Source organism: Orbicella franksi, chromosome 7, assembly GCF_964199315.1.
Source record: "Orbicella franksi chromosome 7, jaOrbFran1.1, whole genome shotgun sequence".
Lineage (NCBI taxonomy): Eukaryota > Metazoa > Cnidaria > Anthozoa > Scleractinia > Merulinidae > Orbicella > Orbicella franksi.
In genome coordinates this window covers 16861325-16879038 of record NC_138151.1, presented here as the reverse complement: position 1 = coordinate 16879038, position 17714 = coordinate 16861325, and the positions used below count along the sequence as shown (strand labels likewise).

At 39.6% G+C, this 17714-nt stretch overlaps 1 protein-coding gene across 1 annotated transcript in view; it reads left to right on the top strand.

The window, feature by feature from the left end:
* Positions 1–10535: 10535 nt before the first annotated feature.
* The window catches only part of LOC145493030 (uncharacterized), an 84211-nt gene continuing 77032 nt past the window's right edge, over positions 10536–17714 (top strand). Inside the window, exons 1-6 of the mRNA XM_081472435.1 lie at positions 10536–10804; positions 10917–10962; positions 11536–11654; positions 11753–11845; positions 12000–12053; positions 12351–12476. Coding sequence (XP_081328561.1) covers positions 10652–10804; positions 10917–10962; positions 11536–11654; positions 11753–11845; positions 12000–12053; positions 12351–12476 — 591 coding nt within the window. The 5' untranslated portion in view covers positions 10536–10651. The remainder of the gene's footprint in view (positions 10805–10916; positions 10963–11535; positions 11655–11752; positions 11846–11999; positions 12054–12350; positions 12477–17714) is intronic.

Here is a 17714-nt window from a genome sequence, read left to right as displayed (position 1 = left end):
CGATTTCAGCCAATCAAATTCGTGAATTTAGTAGTTCCCAGTCCTTGTGAGAAAGAGTCGTGTAATAATTAGCTCTTATTAACCGAGCTGGAGGTCTGTATGGGAGAATATTGACCAAGGTCTGTACACACGACGGAGGTAAAGATTCTCCCATACAGACCGACTTAGCTCGGTTAGTAATATGTTTATTATATGGCAAAGAAGAAAACTTTAATTCTTTAAATGTAACTGGTTTGCTGACATTTCGCTTGCGAACGGCGATGAGCTTAACTTAAACCTGCCGAAATTTGCTCGTCCTCGTTGACTGTTACTACATGTTATAAGTAGTAACAGTCAACGCAAAACCCACCAAATCTCTCAAATTCGCCATTTTGAGCCCCAGAAACGACAGTACACAACAACTGAAGGAGATTTACTTTTATTTTGAGCTTTAACATGGACATTACTCGATATCAGTTTACGATATTAAGACTCTTTAATATTCCCATAAATTTCTTTATACAAACAGACACGCCGCTTGTATGGGTCCCTGTGGTCATGTATAAAGATCATCGTCTCTTGCTGATAATGTTTATTTTTCAACTTTAATAATGGAGTTTAAAATAAACGAGGGTGATTTTAGACCGAGGGAAACAGAAATCAGTTCGAAATAGTTGGCAGTTGGAAATAACCGAATTCAAAATACACGATAGCAAAAGGCTGAAAATTACAGCAGAAAATCAATGGGTTTGAATCGAAATAACCTAGTTCTGAATTTACCTGTTCCAGGCCCTCGGTCAGTGGGGACGAAAAAACGGGCGGGCGACGAGTGAAATCAGCGATGAGCAGGATTCGGGCCGGAGAGAAAAGGAGAGGGCGGGAGACCCCCAGCCCTTCGCCTGCACGCTCTTTCGATCATCCACATTGACCGAGAGCCTGGAACAGACTAAATTCGAATACACCATTCGCTAATGCTAGCTCCAGTCCCTTGTGAGGGCAGAACTGTTTCTTTCTTTATGAATTTAACCCACAAAGGAAGTGGAACTAAGAAATATTTGCATTAGCAAAATGGCCTATTAGCTATGCTTAACTATGTAAAATCAGAAGCATATAACGTTTTTGCGTTTGAGATGTAATCGGGCGCAAGGGAGTCTTCAATCTACAACATGTAGTTCAATCCAGCAGTCCAGTCCATTCCAATCCAGACAGGCAACAACAGCGAGGCAACAAGGCGCATAGTATTCCTTTGAGTAACAGTTGTCATATGACGCCTCTCGTGGCTTGTCATGTGACTAAGGATATTCACAGTGCCTCCGAACGCTCGGTTGAGAAGCTCAGTAGACAGGCCTGCTCTGTAGAGTAGAAGAAAAAAATTACCTTGCCCTTACAGAGATACCTAGGTCAGATAAATTCAAATATGGTAAGTGGAAATATTTGTTTGATATCTAGCTTTTTTGTGCAGAGATATCTGTTTTATAGCATGACATGATAGTTATTTCACGGCACGCAACGTTGCTTGGCGCTCAATTATGTTCCAAAGCTATTTGCATGTAACAGATATTACAATTTGTTTGCTTTACCCAGCAAGTGTACACCAATTTCCACTTATCCGTGGGCAGTCCACGGCATTAGAAGGTCTTTTCAGTCCTCGAAGGCACCGTTCCTTTAGTTTCAACTCAAGCAAAAAGCTAAGCGCGCTGAGCATGCAGCCATACGTATTCAAATTCATACTTTCCACTGTTCCCATTGACCGGTAACCCTAGCTGCTCGATTCTTTTCGCGGATCTTTCGTGCATCTTTCTTACCCTAACCCTAACCCTAACCCTAACCCTAACCCTGTTGTACATCTTTAGTAATTAAAGCTCCTAGGAAATAAGGCGTGAATTCGATGTTGCTTTTTCCCAATGTTTATTACGCAACTATCAGTTTACAGTAGGTACGTGGCAGAATTTGCTGTATCGAAATTTTGCGTTAGTGAACGGGCGGCCAGAATAATGCAATTTTTGTTCGGCTAAATATCACTCTTGTGTGCACGGCTTAGTCGTGGCGTCCAATTATATTGCATATTAAGCCTAGATAAACTCTACTCGTCATGTTAGAATCCTTATTAATTTTCGTAACATTCGGCTTCTATGCCAGCGTCAATAACCCTAAACTGATACTTAAGTCGAATTAGTTACGAGAAATCCCAGCAGAAATATATTAGCGGACAAAAACAACGTCGGTCAGTGTACTATGGGCGAAGACGAAAAAGTTTCAAACAGATTTTAAGCGCAGACGAAATGTTTCCTTGTAGAATGTCTCACAGCGGTATTTACACTTATGAAAATTTTGCAGCAAAGTGAGATAGTACTATACAAAAAAAATTGTGCTAAGACCTTTATTCTGTTATGCAAAATGTATTAACAATATATTTTCATACATATAAAAGAATTTAGTGCAAGGAAGTCTTCGCCCTGTCCTGTTCTCTGTGATAAAAATATAGTTTTGATACATATAAAAAATTTAGTGCGAAAAGGTCTTCGCTCTGTCCAGTTCTCTGTAATAAAAAAATATTTTTTATACGTATAAAAAATTTAGTGCAAAGAAGTCTTCGATCTGTCCAGTTCTCTGTGTTAAAAATATAGTTTTAATACATATAGAAAATTTAGTGCGAAGAAGTCTTCGCCCTGTCCAGTTCTCTATAATAAAAAAAAATATATTTTTTATACACATAAAAAAATTTAGTGCAAAGAAGTCTTTGCTCTGTCCAGTTCTCTGTGATAAAAATATAGTTTTAACACATATAAAAAATTTAGTGCAAAGAAGTCTTCACCCATGTCAGTTATCTGTAATAACATTTCAGTTCTTATTCATATGAAAAATTTAGTGCGATGAAGTCTTCGCTCTGTCCACTTCTCTGCGAAATAAATATCGTTTGATACATATAAAAAATTTAGTGCGAAGAAGTCTTCGCTAGTGCGAAGAAGTCTTCGCTAGAGCGAAGAAGTCTTCAACCTGTCCAGTTCTTTGTGATAAAAATATAATTTTTATACATATGAAAAATTCAGTGCCAAGAAGTCTTCACTCTGTCCAGTTCTCTGTGATAAAAATACAGTTTTAATACCTATAAAAACTTTAGTGTGAAGAAGTCTTCGCTCTGTCCAGTTCTCTGTGATAAATATATAGTTTTAATGCACAAAAAAAATTTAGTGCAAAGAAGTCCTCACCCTGTCCCACTGTCTGTAACTGGGTTGTACTCCCGCTTAGCTATTTTTCAGAAACACGCACATGGGGACCTTATTTCGACTCTATAACTGCTGTTAAATCTGCTTGGTGCATGTATATTTATGACTTTGTTGTATCTATCAACAACATCTGCTAACGTCATAGGAAAGAATTTTCCCAGTTGTGAGTGTGCTTGCACCAAATTTCAATTTTTGTTCACTGTATGGTCCTGCATCAAATACATTTAGACTGTTGTATTTCGTCTTGCAATAGAAATAAATAAGCAGTTTTACTTATTGTTTGATACTTGTTTACCTAAAAAATAATAATTGTTATCTATCCTTGTGTCAATGTGATAGATTGATATTTTATCACTTGCCATCTTTATTCAGTTATTTCATCAGGAATACCTATTTAGAGGCTTTATTGTGCAATCCTTGATTTCGAGAGATATTTCCCAATTGCCATAATGCAACCCACGTCCCATATCAATGACTTGTATTTTTTGGTCCGAATTGAAGTTCTCTTGGCCCCCAAACAAGGGTACTAAAATTACGGCTGGCAAACAGCTTAAAAGTCCACCTTAGTCAACCCTGCAGCTGTCTCCTCAGGGTCGCTGAAATGACTGGTAACCTCGTTGCCAAAAAAACATGCTAGATTTGTTTTATCAAAAGGTATTGCTTCAAATTCAGCGGAGAAATGAAACGTTTTCCTCTCTTGTGTCACAAGTCACTTTTTGTCCATTAAGAGACTAATTGGTCGCAGTTGTGGTGGTCAGCTGATCATGTGACAGGGACCTGATGGAGGTTTTTTGTTGTGAAAATAAACTTGCCTCGTTTTTTTTGTCTCTGTCCCTGACACGATTATGTAACACGAGCAAATCGAAGATAAAGACCTCTGGAAGCTCGTTTAAAGTTACGTAAATGAATAACTTTCTTTTATTCTTTAAGTGTTCACCGCGAGACGCTTTTTGCTTAATACTTAGATTCACTAAAAATTATCGTGTCTGTTCACGACCAGTGTGATTTTTTACTGAAAGAAATTCGCCGTCCAGTGTACAACACTGTGGCTCCCTGTAAATTTTAATGATCATTATCAGTCATAAAGTTATGACATGTTGCAACAGCCCGGATTACCCACAGACAAGAAACTTTTAGATTGTATCTTAAAGATCTTCTTCCATTTTATTATTCAATCAACAAAATTAATCGGCTGAAAAGTGCTGGGAAATTTTGAACTTCCTATGCCGGAAACAAACAATTTCAATAAACAAGAGGTTGTTGCTGGGTTAACGAAAAATGGTGTTGTCTATCTTTTTTTCTTTTTTTTTTTTTCACTTTCGTCATTGCAGTTGCCAATGTGTTTTTCGCGCGATTTCTCAATTTCCTAAATCTAGATTGTGTGAGCGCAACGGTGACGTTAACGTCTCATTGTTTCTCAAAAGTATAAGTATTGCTTACTCTTTCCGTTTTTCTCGGTGTGTGCTTAAACTCGACAAACGAGAGATTAGGAACCATTTTCGAAGTTATTGCACTTAGGATCTTTTTTTTACCAGTACATCTAGAATGTCTGAAACTGCCCTCTACTCAGATATCGTTGAAGGCTTTGGGCCTAAACTGAGACCTGCCGGTATGGAACTAGACACAAAAGAAATGTTGAAATACAACCGGTAAGTTCAGCCGATTCACGCTCTCATTTCTGTTTAATGTTTCTCTGATTATATTTCGTTTGGGTCCTTTGCTGATGCAAGATTATCATAGTTGTTTTGACGTTTTATTGTTTCTTTATGTTACTTTTCATCAGGAATTCCTTGAGAGATTACCTAAATCGTGTCAAAAAGGAATGGAAAGCGAAAGAATTGCGGTAGGTCTCAACCGTTTTACCTTCTGTGATTTCCTAATATTCGTTAAGGTTTTTTTTTTAAAGCAGCGACTAAGTAATCTTTCTTTTTTGTATAGAAATCGTGGATGCATATGTTCCAATTTGAAGAGGAAGAAGATGCCATGCAGGAAGCCATTGCTTTGTCGTTAGCCGTCGACAAGACGAAAGTAGACATTGTCCCTGCTGTAGAGGTAACACTAAAAAATGTATTTTTATAATAAACGCATGTACCAACAGTTTCAACTTTTTAACACCGGCGTTTTGGACGAATGAGCGTAACCCGATTATTGTGTTTGCCGCAATGTTCTTGTTCCGTAATGCTCTTGATTTGGGCCGCGTCGCACTGTCTATAGTGACTGCAAACATTGTTTATTTTTTGCGGATTAAAAACAGGCAAAAATATCTCAGGTTCCAGATTTTAGCGGTGGTCGCATCAACTCAACATGTTTCAACCAAACTTTGCTGATTGACATAGATGTTAATCACACACCATTTAAAAAGCCAAAAAAAAAAACATCTCCTGCCCAAATTATGCAACAATGGCTACATAGCCTCTTGATATTTTTTTAGTTCTTTTATTTTTTTTTTTTGTTTTCTTCTGGGTTGATGCGTACGTTACTTAGTTTGGGTCTATACCCCACGTTTATAATTGCGATCGAAGGAGATGGCTCAGGCCATCTGTTTTCCAAGTTGCGGTCAATAACGTTACCCTGGGTGCAAGTCATAAACAATTGAAGACAATCACCGCTCCTCGTTTCCAGTAAAATAACTGTAAAAGAGTAACTAAAAGAGTCTTATGCGCTGAATAAAACGCGATTTCGTCCCATCGTGCTGAACTAGACTATCCAACCAAAGTTATTCCTCACTGTAATTCTACTCATACATGTTGCGTAATGTAACAGTTCAATGGTTAAATAAATATACATGCACCAAACAGATTTAACAGCAGTTATGGAGTCGAAATAAGGCCCCCATGTGCATGCTTCTGAACAATATGTAATGGGGAGTACAACCCAGTTACAGACAGTGGGACAGGGCGAGGACTTCTTCATACTAAATTTTTTATATGTATTAAAACTATATTTTTATCACAGGGAGCTGAACAGGGCGAGGACTTCTTTGCACTAAATTTTTTATGTATTAAAACTATATTTTTATCACGGAACTCCACAAAGCGAAGACTTCTTCGCACTAAATTTTTTACATGTACTAAAACTGTTTTTTTTTTTTTTTTTTTTTTTTTTTTTTTTCAGAGAACTGGACAGAGCGAAGACTTCTTCGCACTGAATTTTTTATATGTATAACAAATGTTTTTTTTCTGATGGAGAACTTGACAAGGCAAAGACTTCTTCGCTCTAAATTTTTTATATGTATTAAAACTTTATTTTTTATCAGAGAGTACTGGACAGGGCGAAGTCTTCTTCGCACTAAATTTTTTATATGTATAAAGTCATTTATACAACAAAATAAGCAGAAAAGAGATTTCTTTGCCCAATTTTTTTTTTATCAGTAACAGAATGGAACAAATCTTTTTGGTAAGAAAATACAGAATAAAGTTTTACGCACAATTTTTTTTTTATATAGTACAGTATGAACTTTTTTTAAAATTTTGTAAATATATTAATTGCCGTTGCACAGTCTTGATTGCAGTCCCGGAGATCACTAGTCAGGAAAGCCAAGAGCGAAACTCTTAACCCTCCTCCGCTCTATTCTAACAGAAAAATAACACTGGCATTTAAACCAAGCACGATTTTGTTTTCTGACCGATTCTGAAACTCGCGAGGTAGTAGGAGACGAAAGTATGGGTTGTTACATGTATCGCATAGAAGTCCCATGTTACGAAACGTTCTTCGTCCATTTCGAAAATTAACGCATATGAGTATTATATGAGTCTCATCTGGGTTACCGATGAAGGACTGGACATCACGTTTTCATTCCGCCTCCAATCGGCTTAAAATTGGTTAGACACGTCTCCGTTGAGATCTTGATTATAAATAATATTTGGCTTCCTTGAGAAAGGTAATTTTATACAAGTTTGAGACAACACAAACTGTAGTGCAGTCGAATCCCCACTAATGGCTACCTCTCTATAAAAGCCATTTTCTTTGTCCCGCGTAAGGTCCATACATTCACTCTTCAACGCCACCTCTCCACAACTGCAACGTTACAGTTTATTATTATATGGCTAGCTGGACAAGATGAATCAAATCCTGCGCTGTGATTGGCTGCCCGAGCGGGCAAGATGGAGCTATCTTGCCCGCTCGGGACTACCCGCCGTATCCCGCAAGGAAAATTTCCCCGAAAGCCATATAATAAATCCTTTATTGACAGAGCTTGTTCGGTCAAGATGGCTGGATATTGGCCTCGTTCTTTTTTTGCGAGTTTCTGGACCTCGACTCCGTCTCGGTCCATAAACTCGCAAGAAAAGAACTTGGCGAATATCCAGCCATCTTGACCTCACACTTGGTCAATAACCCATATATAATGCCATTGACGTAGACCTTTATTGCTGTTAGAAATTTAAAGTCGATCAGTAAAATGTAGAAGATAATACCACGAAACTGTTTCGTCATCTTTCTTATTGCCTGGGTACTCGCGCGCTGTTGTGTTTCAAGATAAACTCGGAAACCCGTGAAAACCGGTTTTGAAAGACTGTACCTTGCCAAGTCAATGTTTCGATGTTTTGCAGAGTTCAATTCGATTGCCGAACCCAAATAGTCCGGCTATTTTTATATCACAGCCTGATGTTATACATGCGTTACAGTCAATCTATTTCTGTCGACGATTTTGGAGAGCTGTGACTCATTACACGTTGAGAAATGGTATTCGAGTTATCGAGGGTAGATTTGTAAAGAATTGACCTGAAGCGACAAAAACAAAATACTTCGAGCTAGCGAGAGGCTCGAGTCATCGAGGGTTCGATACGTGAGTTCCGAGTTACCGAGGGTTCGAGTTACCAGGCTCCTTTTCCCAAAGCGGAAATCTGTTGTCGTGGCCTGTGAGTCACCATGATGTCATCACCAGCCTATTTACATCGTCCTCGCGCCTCGCGGGCGGCTTTGCCCTTTTAAGGTCATTCCACTGAAATAGAACCTGCACTGAGATTTTTGTCAAACTTTGCCTATTGACTGTTTATATTGTAGGAACTTAAATTTGGAAAGAAGAATGAGGGGTCCTCATGTTCGTTTAGGAGCAACAGCACCTTGTTTATACCCATATAAATCCTCATAATAGCACCATGATTATAGTCACGATTGGTTGCTAAAATCACGTTTCCGACGATTGTTTCTTGCTCAACACTGAGAATTGACCCATATTTATTTTACATAGAGAAATTTATTGCTCAATTCAACACAACAGAAAAAATGATAGGTCACCGTACTCGTTTTCGAGAAAATGAGGATTTACCTCTGGCGAGGTCCAGCCGCAAAGAAAAAGCCGCCATTTTTTAATGCGCGCGCGCTAATCACGCGTGAAAGTATGCGCAGTAGGGATGCGCAATGCAATACTGGGGAATGACCTTAAATCATAATTGATACTCATGCTTCAGTTATTCATTCAGATAGCGAAAACTGAAATGGCCACGCGAGAAAATCTTGCCTAATTCATTTTTGGTTTTCCAACTGTTAGCTGCGCGAGCCACGATCTTCTATATCTCAAAATCTATGAATACCATCCTTTTCGCTTGAAAAATATTTATTTATTATTTTCCAGGTTGCAGTGAAGGAATGATTTCACTCCATCACTCCTTCACTCCTTCACTCCTTCACTCCTTCACTCCTTCACTCCTTCACTCCTTCACTCCTTCACTCCTTCACTCCTTCACTCCTTCACTCCTTCACTCCTTCACTCCTTCACTCCTTCACTCCTTCACTCCTTCACTCCTTCACTCCTTCACTCCTTCACTCCTTCACTCCTTCACTCCTTCACTCCTTCACTCCTTCACTCCGTCACTCCGTCACTCCTTCACTCCTTCACTCCTTCACTGCTTCACTGCTTCACTGCTTCACTCCTTCACTGGGTCACTTCCCGTTAGACATGTGGAAACCCGGGGGTGAACTCCAATGTGAAAAGGCAGGGATGTTCGTCGGAAAATTGAGTGTTTCTTTTAAGACTGAACTTCTAGTGATCTCCGCAAAACATCTACCGAGACCAACCCTTCAAGAAATCTCTGTCGTCGATGAAACCATCTGCTCGTCACAGAAAGCAAGAAACATCGGTGTCATTTTTGACCATCATTTTCGTTTTAATGAACATATTGCAAGTATTTGCAAATCATCTTTTTATCATCTCCGTAATATCAGCAATATAAGGAAGTACCTGTCATCGACCACCACTGAAATACTTGTTCATGCGTTTGTTTCTTCAAAATTGGATAACTGTAATTCTCTACTCTATGGCTTACTAAACTGTCTTTTAAAAAAGTTACAGCACGTCCAGAATGCCGCTGCTCGTCTCATTACCCTCTCTAGAAAACACGAACACATCACACCTATTTTGTTTAATCTCCACTGGCTTCCTGTTAACTACCGTATCATCTTTAAAATTCTACTCATCACGTACAAGGCCCTAAACGATCTGGCACCTTCATACGTTCGTGATCTTCTCACTCCTTACACTCCGTCTCGTCAGCTACGTTCATCTTCTAAAGAACTTCTTTCCATTCCGCACTTCAATTTGAAAACATATGGCGCAAGATCTTTCTCTGTAGCAGCTCCTACACTTTGGAACACTCTTCCGTCTGACATCAAGAACAGCTCCTCAGTGTCCCTTTTTAAACATAAACTAAAAACGTTCCTTTTTAAGAAAGCATTTTTATAACTTTTTAGCGACATTTTTTTATTTTTACTTTATTTGTCTTAAGTGTTTTTAATATTTCTAACTGTAAAGCGCTTTTGAACTTTTAGGATATTGGCGCTATATAAATATTTTATTATTATTATTATTATTATTATTATTTAACATTCATGCAGAGTAAAATAAAAATCTGTAAGACAGTTTTTTCACAAACTAAGAAAATGTGAAATCGAAAATAGCTCAAAATCTGTCTAATAGATTTTCATCTTGCTTTGCATGAATGTTAAATCAGAGCCAATTTCTTATTCCTGAAATTTTGCAGTGGGGTCAAACGGGTAGATTTTGAGAAAAAACGTGATTTAACCTACTAGTGCCCAGTCTCTCCTTAGGTACTCGGTCGTTCATTTTGGCCATCCGTAGACGTTTAATTGTCCAAGTTTCACATAGAATGGTAAAAGACTTAAGTAAACAGTAAATAGAGAAAGGAAATACATCTTGGAACATTTTTCGAAAGGGTTAGAAGTTGGGCTGTTTTAATCCATCAAAACTGTAGTAAGCCACCTTAAGAACAACAACAGAAAACCAATGGACTTATGGTGCTAGCTTGCTCTGCATGCACTTTGGGCCCCCACAGTGTGCTCAGTTACGTTCATTGACAATGGTTCCTTCAGAATATGAGCCCAATCATCTTTGTAACAGAGTATGTTAACAGGACCGCAAGAAAGTAAGCTCACCAAACAATCCTTTTGAACAAAAATAAACCCGGTATTCATCGAAATCTTGTAATATGTTTTTATCTGGCTCATATCAGTGTACGCTCTCGTATTTAAATCGCAACATTTCTTTGCAGATTTCGTTGGTTTACCTGATCAGTTTCCTCTTCGCTGTCGATGTGGCGAGTGGGAATAAGGCAAAGTGCAACCTCACCGCCCACATAGCAGTAAGTGAAATAAATTCAGCTTGCTTTGTCGTTTTTTCGTCATCTGAATTTCCCTTAGTTTCCAGTGCAAACGTTGTATATAGTAAGAACGAGTTCATTTGGTTTTTTTCAGGCACACGAAGACCATTGGGTTTATCCCAATTACAAGGATTATAAAGGTCAGTAACCGTTTCAACTTCAAGATTTAAACATAAGTTCTCTTCACTAATTCCCATACGTTGCTTTAAATATTCGCTCGGATAGTTTGCAGGTACATCAGTGATAACCTGAGATCAGGCGTTCTAATTTTTCACGGCGATGGGAGAAATGCGAAAAAAGAAAGTTTGATTGTAGGTTACTCGGTAATTTAAGACAAAAAATTCGTATTTAAGAGAGACACTACTCAATGCAATGCAATGTGTTACATGAAGTCTTGGCTGGAAAAGCAACCGTTTACCGGAAATCTTTTGCTATCGTAGGTGGAATCAACCAATTACGTTTTTCAAGCTTTTCTGCAGTCTACCCTGCGAGACAGAGATTCCGTTGTCTATTACAGAGCAGAAAGAGAAGGGAATCTGTGTGTCACAGGGTACTCGCAGGCTTCTATCCCACGCAAAACAGAACTGAACAATTTTATTTCAAAAGAACATGAAAATGTGTTTAATATCGCCGTTCGTTCGTATCGGCGTTCAGAGCATATGACCTTGCACTTCATTCTTTATGACAACTTATAATGGCAACTCTTTTTTCAGGCGAAGACGCTGAGCATCCTCCGAGGCCACGTGTTTCACCCTTCGCAACAGAAACAGAAAAAGAGATAAACAAACAGATCAACCGGGAGCTGTTTGCTCATTACACCTACATGTCTATGGTAAGCTTTTAAAAAGCATCTCATGTGTTTCAGGTATTTTTGCTTCTCTGACTTGCAGGTATTCTCAACAGTCATATTGTTTTTCACTTGGTATCCAGGCCATGCATTTCGACCGTGATGATATTAACCTCCCTGGGTTCCACAAATTCTTCAAGGAGTCCTCAGAGGAAGAGCTGAAACATGCGCACTTGGTAAGTTCTTACCCGGTACTGATTTTGTGTATTTCCGGTTTTCGTTCAGTTAAGTTTGCAGTTATGTTTGCTGTTGTCGTCAAATGGGTCTATATTAGTCTTGGTATTGTTTTGCAATAATACAGCTTCCTTTGTTTATGTTTTTGTTTTGTAGCTGATGGAGTATCAAAACAAGCGCGGCGGCCGTGTTAAGCTTCATGGCATTATGGTAAGTACAGCCAGGTGATGAAACTAGCTTGAGCTGCAGTTGACAACGTTAAACTCGAGGTGGGCTCTCGTTTCACCGCGACCTGACTTTAAACTTTATTCGAATATGGGCTTTTTGACGGGTAGATTTTATCAATCTTAGTTGATAAAACAAAATATCATTTTATGGTGGGTTTTTTTTAATCCAACATCAGAGTATTTTAGGTTATTGCAACTACAGAATGAAGCGTTCCGTTACGTTAAGTACACAAAGGCTAACTGTGCTCTTGTTCGTGTGTTTTGTGCTTGTCTTGAACAGAAACCTTGCGAAGATCAGTGGGGTAGGGGTTTGGATGCCATGGAAGATGCTCTGGAGCTGGAAAAACACGTTTATCAGTCACTGTTGGACTTGCATAGAACAGCGGAGTTAGCTAACGACCCTCAGGTATAGAGCAATCATGGTGTACTTGTATTAATTTTCCATCCATCCTTCTCACCCTTTTCGTCACCTGTTTTTTTCCTTCCTGCCTGCCGGCCTGCCGGCCTTCCTACCTCCCTTTGTTCCTGCCTGCCTTCCTTCCTTCCTTTTTTCCTTCCTTCCTTCCTTCCTTCCTTCCTTCCTTCCTTCCTTCCTGCCTGCCTGCCTGCCTGCCTGCCTGCCTGCCCGCCCGCCCGCCTGCCTGCCTGCCTGCCCGCCCGCCTGCCCGCCCGCCCGCCCGCCCGCCTGCCTGCCTGCCTGCCTGCCCGCCTGCCATCCTTCCCTCCATCCTTTCATCCTTCCTCACCATTCTTAATTCAATCCTTCCTTCCTTCTCTATTTCTTTGCTTCCCTCCGTCCCTCCATCGTGCCTTTCTCATTCCTACCTCTCCTCTTTCCTTCCTTTTTTCATTCCCTAACACTCTTGCTTTTTCTAAGGAGGTCATGTATTCATTTGTTTGCTTGTTTATTCATTAACAGTTACAAGACTTCCTTGATTCCAATTACCTTGGCGAACAGGTGGACAGCATCAAAGAACTCTCAAATTTTGTCAGTACCCTGAAGCGTATGTCGGAAGGTCCCAGCTACTCCCTTGGCGAATATCACTTTGACAAAATGACCCTCGGCGGAGGCGACAAGAAAGCTTAAGCTTTCCTTGTTTTCTCGTGAATTGCAATGAACGCGATCGGGGAATGCGATTGTGAACTTGTTATTTGCTAGTTTTAACATTTGAATTTTTTAGTCATCTCACATAGTGAGAGGTTTGGTTAGGTTTGGGTGTTCGCAATTTTTTTTTTTTAATTTTAGAGTAATAAGACTATCCTTTTAAAGTTGTTAATTTGCTAGAAAAATTTTTAGCGTTCAATATCCCAGTTATTTTTATAAGTAGATAACTGCTTTGTATTTACTTGATACCTTCGTCATCAAAAGGCTTGGACTCGACTATATGGACTCGTCTGTTTTGTTTGTTTGTTTGTTTGTTTGTCTGTTTATTTGGTTCTTCCTTTGATAAAATTGGGGAGAATATATTTCGGGTGTTGAGAGTTCTAGTGATAAGTTCAATGATGCTTTGGGCCATTGATCTGAATGAAAAATTTTTAGAATCTGCAAGTATCGTTGCATTAGGTCAACACAATTCTATAATAAACGGATTTCACAAAAACATTTAACTCATATCGTCTTGTTTTGTTGGGGCGGAGACGGAAATGGGAAAAGGGTCAAAAGGGGAATTGCAAGGAAGGGAGGGAGGTGATGGACAGGGGACACCCGGGGGTAGATATGGTGTTATTGCCCAATACAGCTGGTCTTATCGCAAGTTCCATACGTAGAACATACTGTGAATGACACCCGGGGCTGGGAACCTCCGACAAGTCAACGAGGCTGATCATTGGAAGTTTTATAGGCAAAGCCCGTGAAGGAACCGATATCTCCTTTGGCCGTGTCTCCTATCTCTTTTTCACCACTAATTGAGAGAAGCGAATTTCACAACAAAACTAGGGTGTGTGGTATTTTTTCTCAGGATCGAGATCGTAAGCATTCGTGTATTGAAACTCATTCATTATCAGAGACAACCTAATCCATCGATATGTTTGAGTTTGAAACATTTCTTTTGGCGGTACGCATGTTAATCACCTTAAAACGCGTTTGATTTCTCGTGACCTTAAGCATGTTGATCTTGTCCTAACCATCCTGTGTGGGTAGAATTTTTGTTTGCAAATTTTCACCTCTGGAGGTCCACCGGAATTGCGAAATTATTAGACTTGTTTCTTGACCATCCTCCAGCTATGTTCTAACGGATCTGACGTCATGCATAAAGATCATCGTCTCTTGCTGCATGTTTATTTTTCATCTTTAATAATGGAGTTTAAAATAAACGGGGTTGATTTTAGACCAAGGGAAACAGAAATCAGTTCGAAAAAGTTGGCAGTTGGAAATAAGCGAGTTCCAAATACACGATAGTAAAAGTCTGAAAATTACAGCAGCAAATCAACGGGTTTGAATCGAAATAGCCTAATACTGAATTAGCCAGTTCCAGGCTCTCGGTCAGTGGGGACGATCGAAAACTCGGGCGCGCGACGTAGTGGGATCAGCAATGAGCGGGATCCGGGCCGGAGAGTAAAGGAGAGGGAGGGAGACCCCGCCCTGCGCCTGCCCGCTTTTCCGATCGTCCACACTGACCGAGAGTCAAGAACAGACTAAATTTGAATTAGCTATGTTCAACTGTGTAAAACCAGAAGCATATAACCCCGTTAAACGTTTTTGCGTTTGAGATGTAATCGGGCGCAAGGTAGTCTTCAATCTACTACATGTAGTCCAATCCAGCAGTCCAGTCTATTCCAATCCAGACACTGTACATGAATGAAGGCGCATTGTTTTCCTTTGTCCCCTGGGAAGACCAATCGAGGTGTCATATGACGCCTGGGCTTGCCATGTGACAAAAGATATTCATAGTATTTTTCAAACCCTTGGTCGACAAGCTCTGTAGACCAGAAGAAAAAAAATTACCTAGGCCTTCACAGTGATCTCTAGGTCAAGCAAATTCAAATATGGTGAGTGGAAATATTCGGTTGATATCTAGCTTGTTTGTGCAGAAATATCTGCTTTATAGCATGACATAATAGTTATTTCACGGCAACGTCGCTTGGCGCTCACTTATGTAGCAAAGCTATTTGCATGTAACAGATGTTACAATTTGTTTGCTTTACCCAGCAAGTCTACATCCATTTCTGCTTATCTGGGCAGTCCACGGCATTAGAAGGTCTTTTCAGTGCTAGAAGCAGGACGTAACATGTCGATCAAAGTCGATCATCGAAAACGTAGTCGATAAGTCGATAGTACACGATATTTGTCGATAATTGTCAATCGACAAGTTTAATTTGTCGATAAAAGTCGATTATCACACGATTTTCAACTAATTATCGATTTTATCGACAAAAATGCAGACATTTTTCAATCGGCCACAGAATTATAGAAGTGTAAACAGCTCTTAAGTAAATCCGTATGGCAATGAAGTTGAATAAAAAACTAAAAATCAAAATGGATCAAAGTCTATCAAGGTCGATATTCTCAAGAAATCGTGTGATCGATTTTTATCGACATCCGATATTGGTCGATTGATTAGTATCGAATTCGATCGACAACGATCGAGTTTTATCGACTATCGAAATAATCGACATGTTACGTCCTGCTAGAAGGCACCGTTCCTTCAGTTCCAACTCAAGCAAAAAGCTAAGCGCGCTGAACATCCAGCCATACATATTCATACTTCCCACTGTTCCCTTTGACCGGTAACCCTAGCGGATCTTTCGAGCATCTTTTGTACATCTTTAGTAATTAAAGCTCCCTCTAGGAAATAAGGCGTGAATTCGATGTCGCTTTTTCTTCATGCTTATTACGTAACTATCAGTTTACAGTAGTAGATACGTTGCAGAATTTTGCTGTATGTAAATTTTGCGTTAGTCAGCGGATGGCCAAAAATAATGCAATTATTGTTTGGTTAAATATCACTCTTGTTTGCACGGCTCAGTTGTGGCGTGCAATTATATCGCATATTAAGCCTGTACTCGTCATATTAGAATCCTTATTTCATAGCATTCGACTTCTATGCCAGCGTCAACAACCCTAAGGGGATACCAAAGTGGATTTAGTTACGAGAAATCCCAGCAGAAAGATTAGCTGACAAAAACACCGTCGGCCAGTGTACGATTGATTTGCGAAGACGAAAAAGTTTCGAACAGATTTGAAGTACAGACAGTTTTTTTTCGTGTAAAATGTTGCACAGTCATGATTGCAGTCCCGGAAATCACGAGTCAGAAGTGCCAAGAGCGAAACCCTAAACCCTCTTCCGCCCTCTTCTGACAGAAAAATAACACTGGCATGCACACCAAGCGCGACTTTGTTTTCTGATCGATTTTGAAACTCGCGAGGTAGTAGGAGACGAAAGAATAGGTTGTAGTAAACCTCTATATCGCATAGAAGTCCCATGTTACGAAAAGTTCTTCGTCCATGTTGAAAATTAACGCATACATGAGTATGATGCGAGTCACCGATGATGACCCGTGTCATCATATTTTCATTCCGCCTCCAATCGGCTTAAAATTGGTTAGACACGTCCCCGTTGGGAAGATGTTGATCATAAACAATATTCGGCTTCCCTGAGAAAGGTAATTTTACACAAGTTTGAGACAACATAAACTTTAGTGAGTCGAATCCCCACTAACAGCTACCTCTCTACAAAAGTCAGTTTCTTTGCCCCGCGTAAGGTCCATACATTCACTCTTTAACGCCACCACTCCACAACGGCAACGTTTACAGTTTAATAATGTCATTGACGTTGGCCTTTATTGCTGTTAGAAATTTAAAACTCCATAAAATGTAGAAGATAATACCACGAAATTGTTTCGTCATCTTTCTTTTTGCCTGGGTACTCGCGCGTTGTCGTGTTTCAAGAAATGACACGTATCAGGGGCACCCAACGACCGTTTTCTCTCTAATGCTTTTAAAAGCTGTTTTAGGCTATGTGGAGTACTTTTAAAGCTCTGTAGGTTAATTTTAGGTTGCGCTAAAAAAAATTTATCTGTTCGGTTATTCTATAGGGGAACTTGAGTATTCTCGAATTTATTAGGGCTTTTTTGTCCATTTCCCGAAAACCTTAGGTCTTATCGCCTTTCCGAAAATGATAGCTGACCTTTTTTCGGTACCCAAAACGACATTTTTTACAATTCGAAAACAACAGACATTAAATTTCTCATATCACGAAAGTGCGAGGTGACAATTCTCTTAAGAAAATCAGAGGGGATTAAAGGTCTTCCGAACAGATAATTTACCGAAACGATCCGTTGGGTGCCCCTGACGTATAAACTCAGAAATCCGTTGAAACCGTTTTTGAAAGACTGAACCCGGCTAAGTCAATGTTGCTGTGTTTTGGAGAGTTCGGTATATGTTTGATTGCCGAATTGAACCCAAATGGTCTGTTTGTTTTACCTGCGTTACAGTAAATCCAGGTCAATGGACGATTCTGGAGAGCTTTGATTCATTACACTTTGAGAAATGAGATTCGAGTCATCGAAGGTAGATTTGTAAAGAAAATGACCTGAAGGGAATAAAAAAGGCCATCGAGCAACCGAAAGGTTCGAGTCATCGAGGGTTCGATAGGGAACGCGAAATACGAGATTAACAAACCCTCAATTGTCGCGCAACATTGTT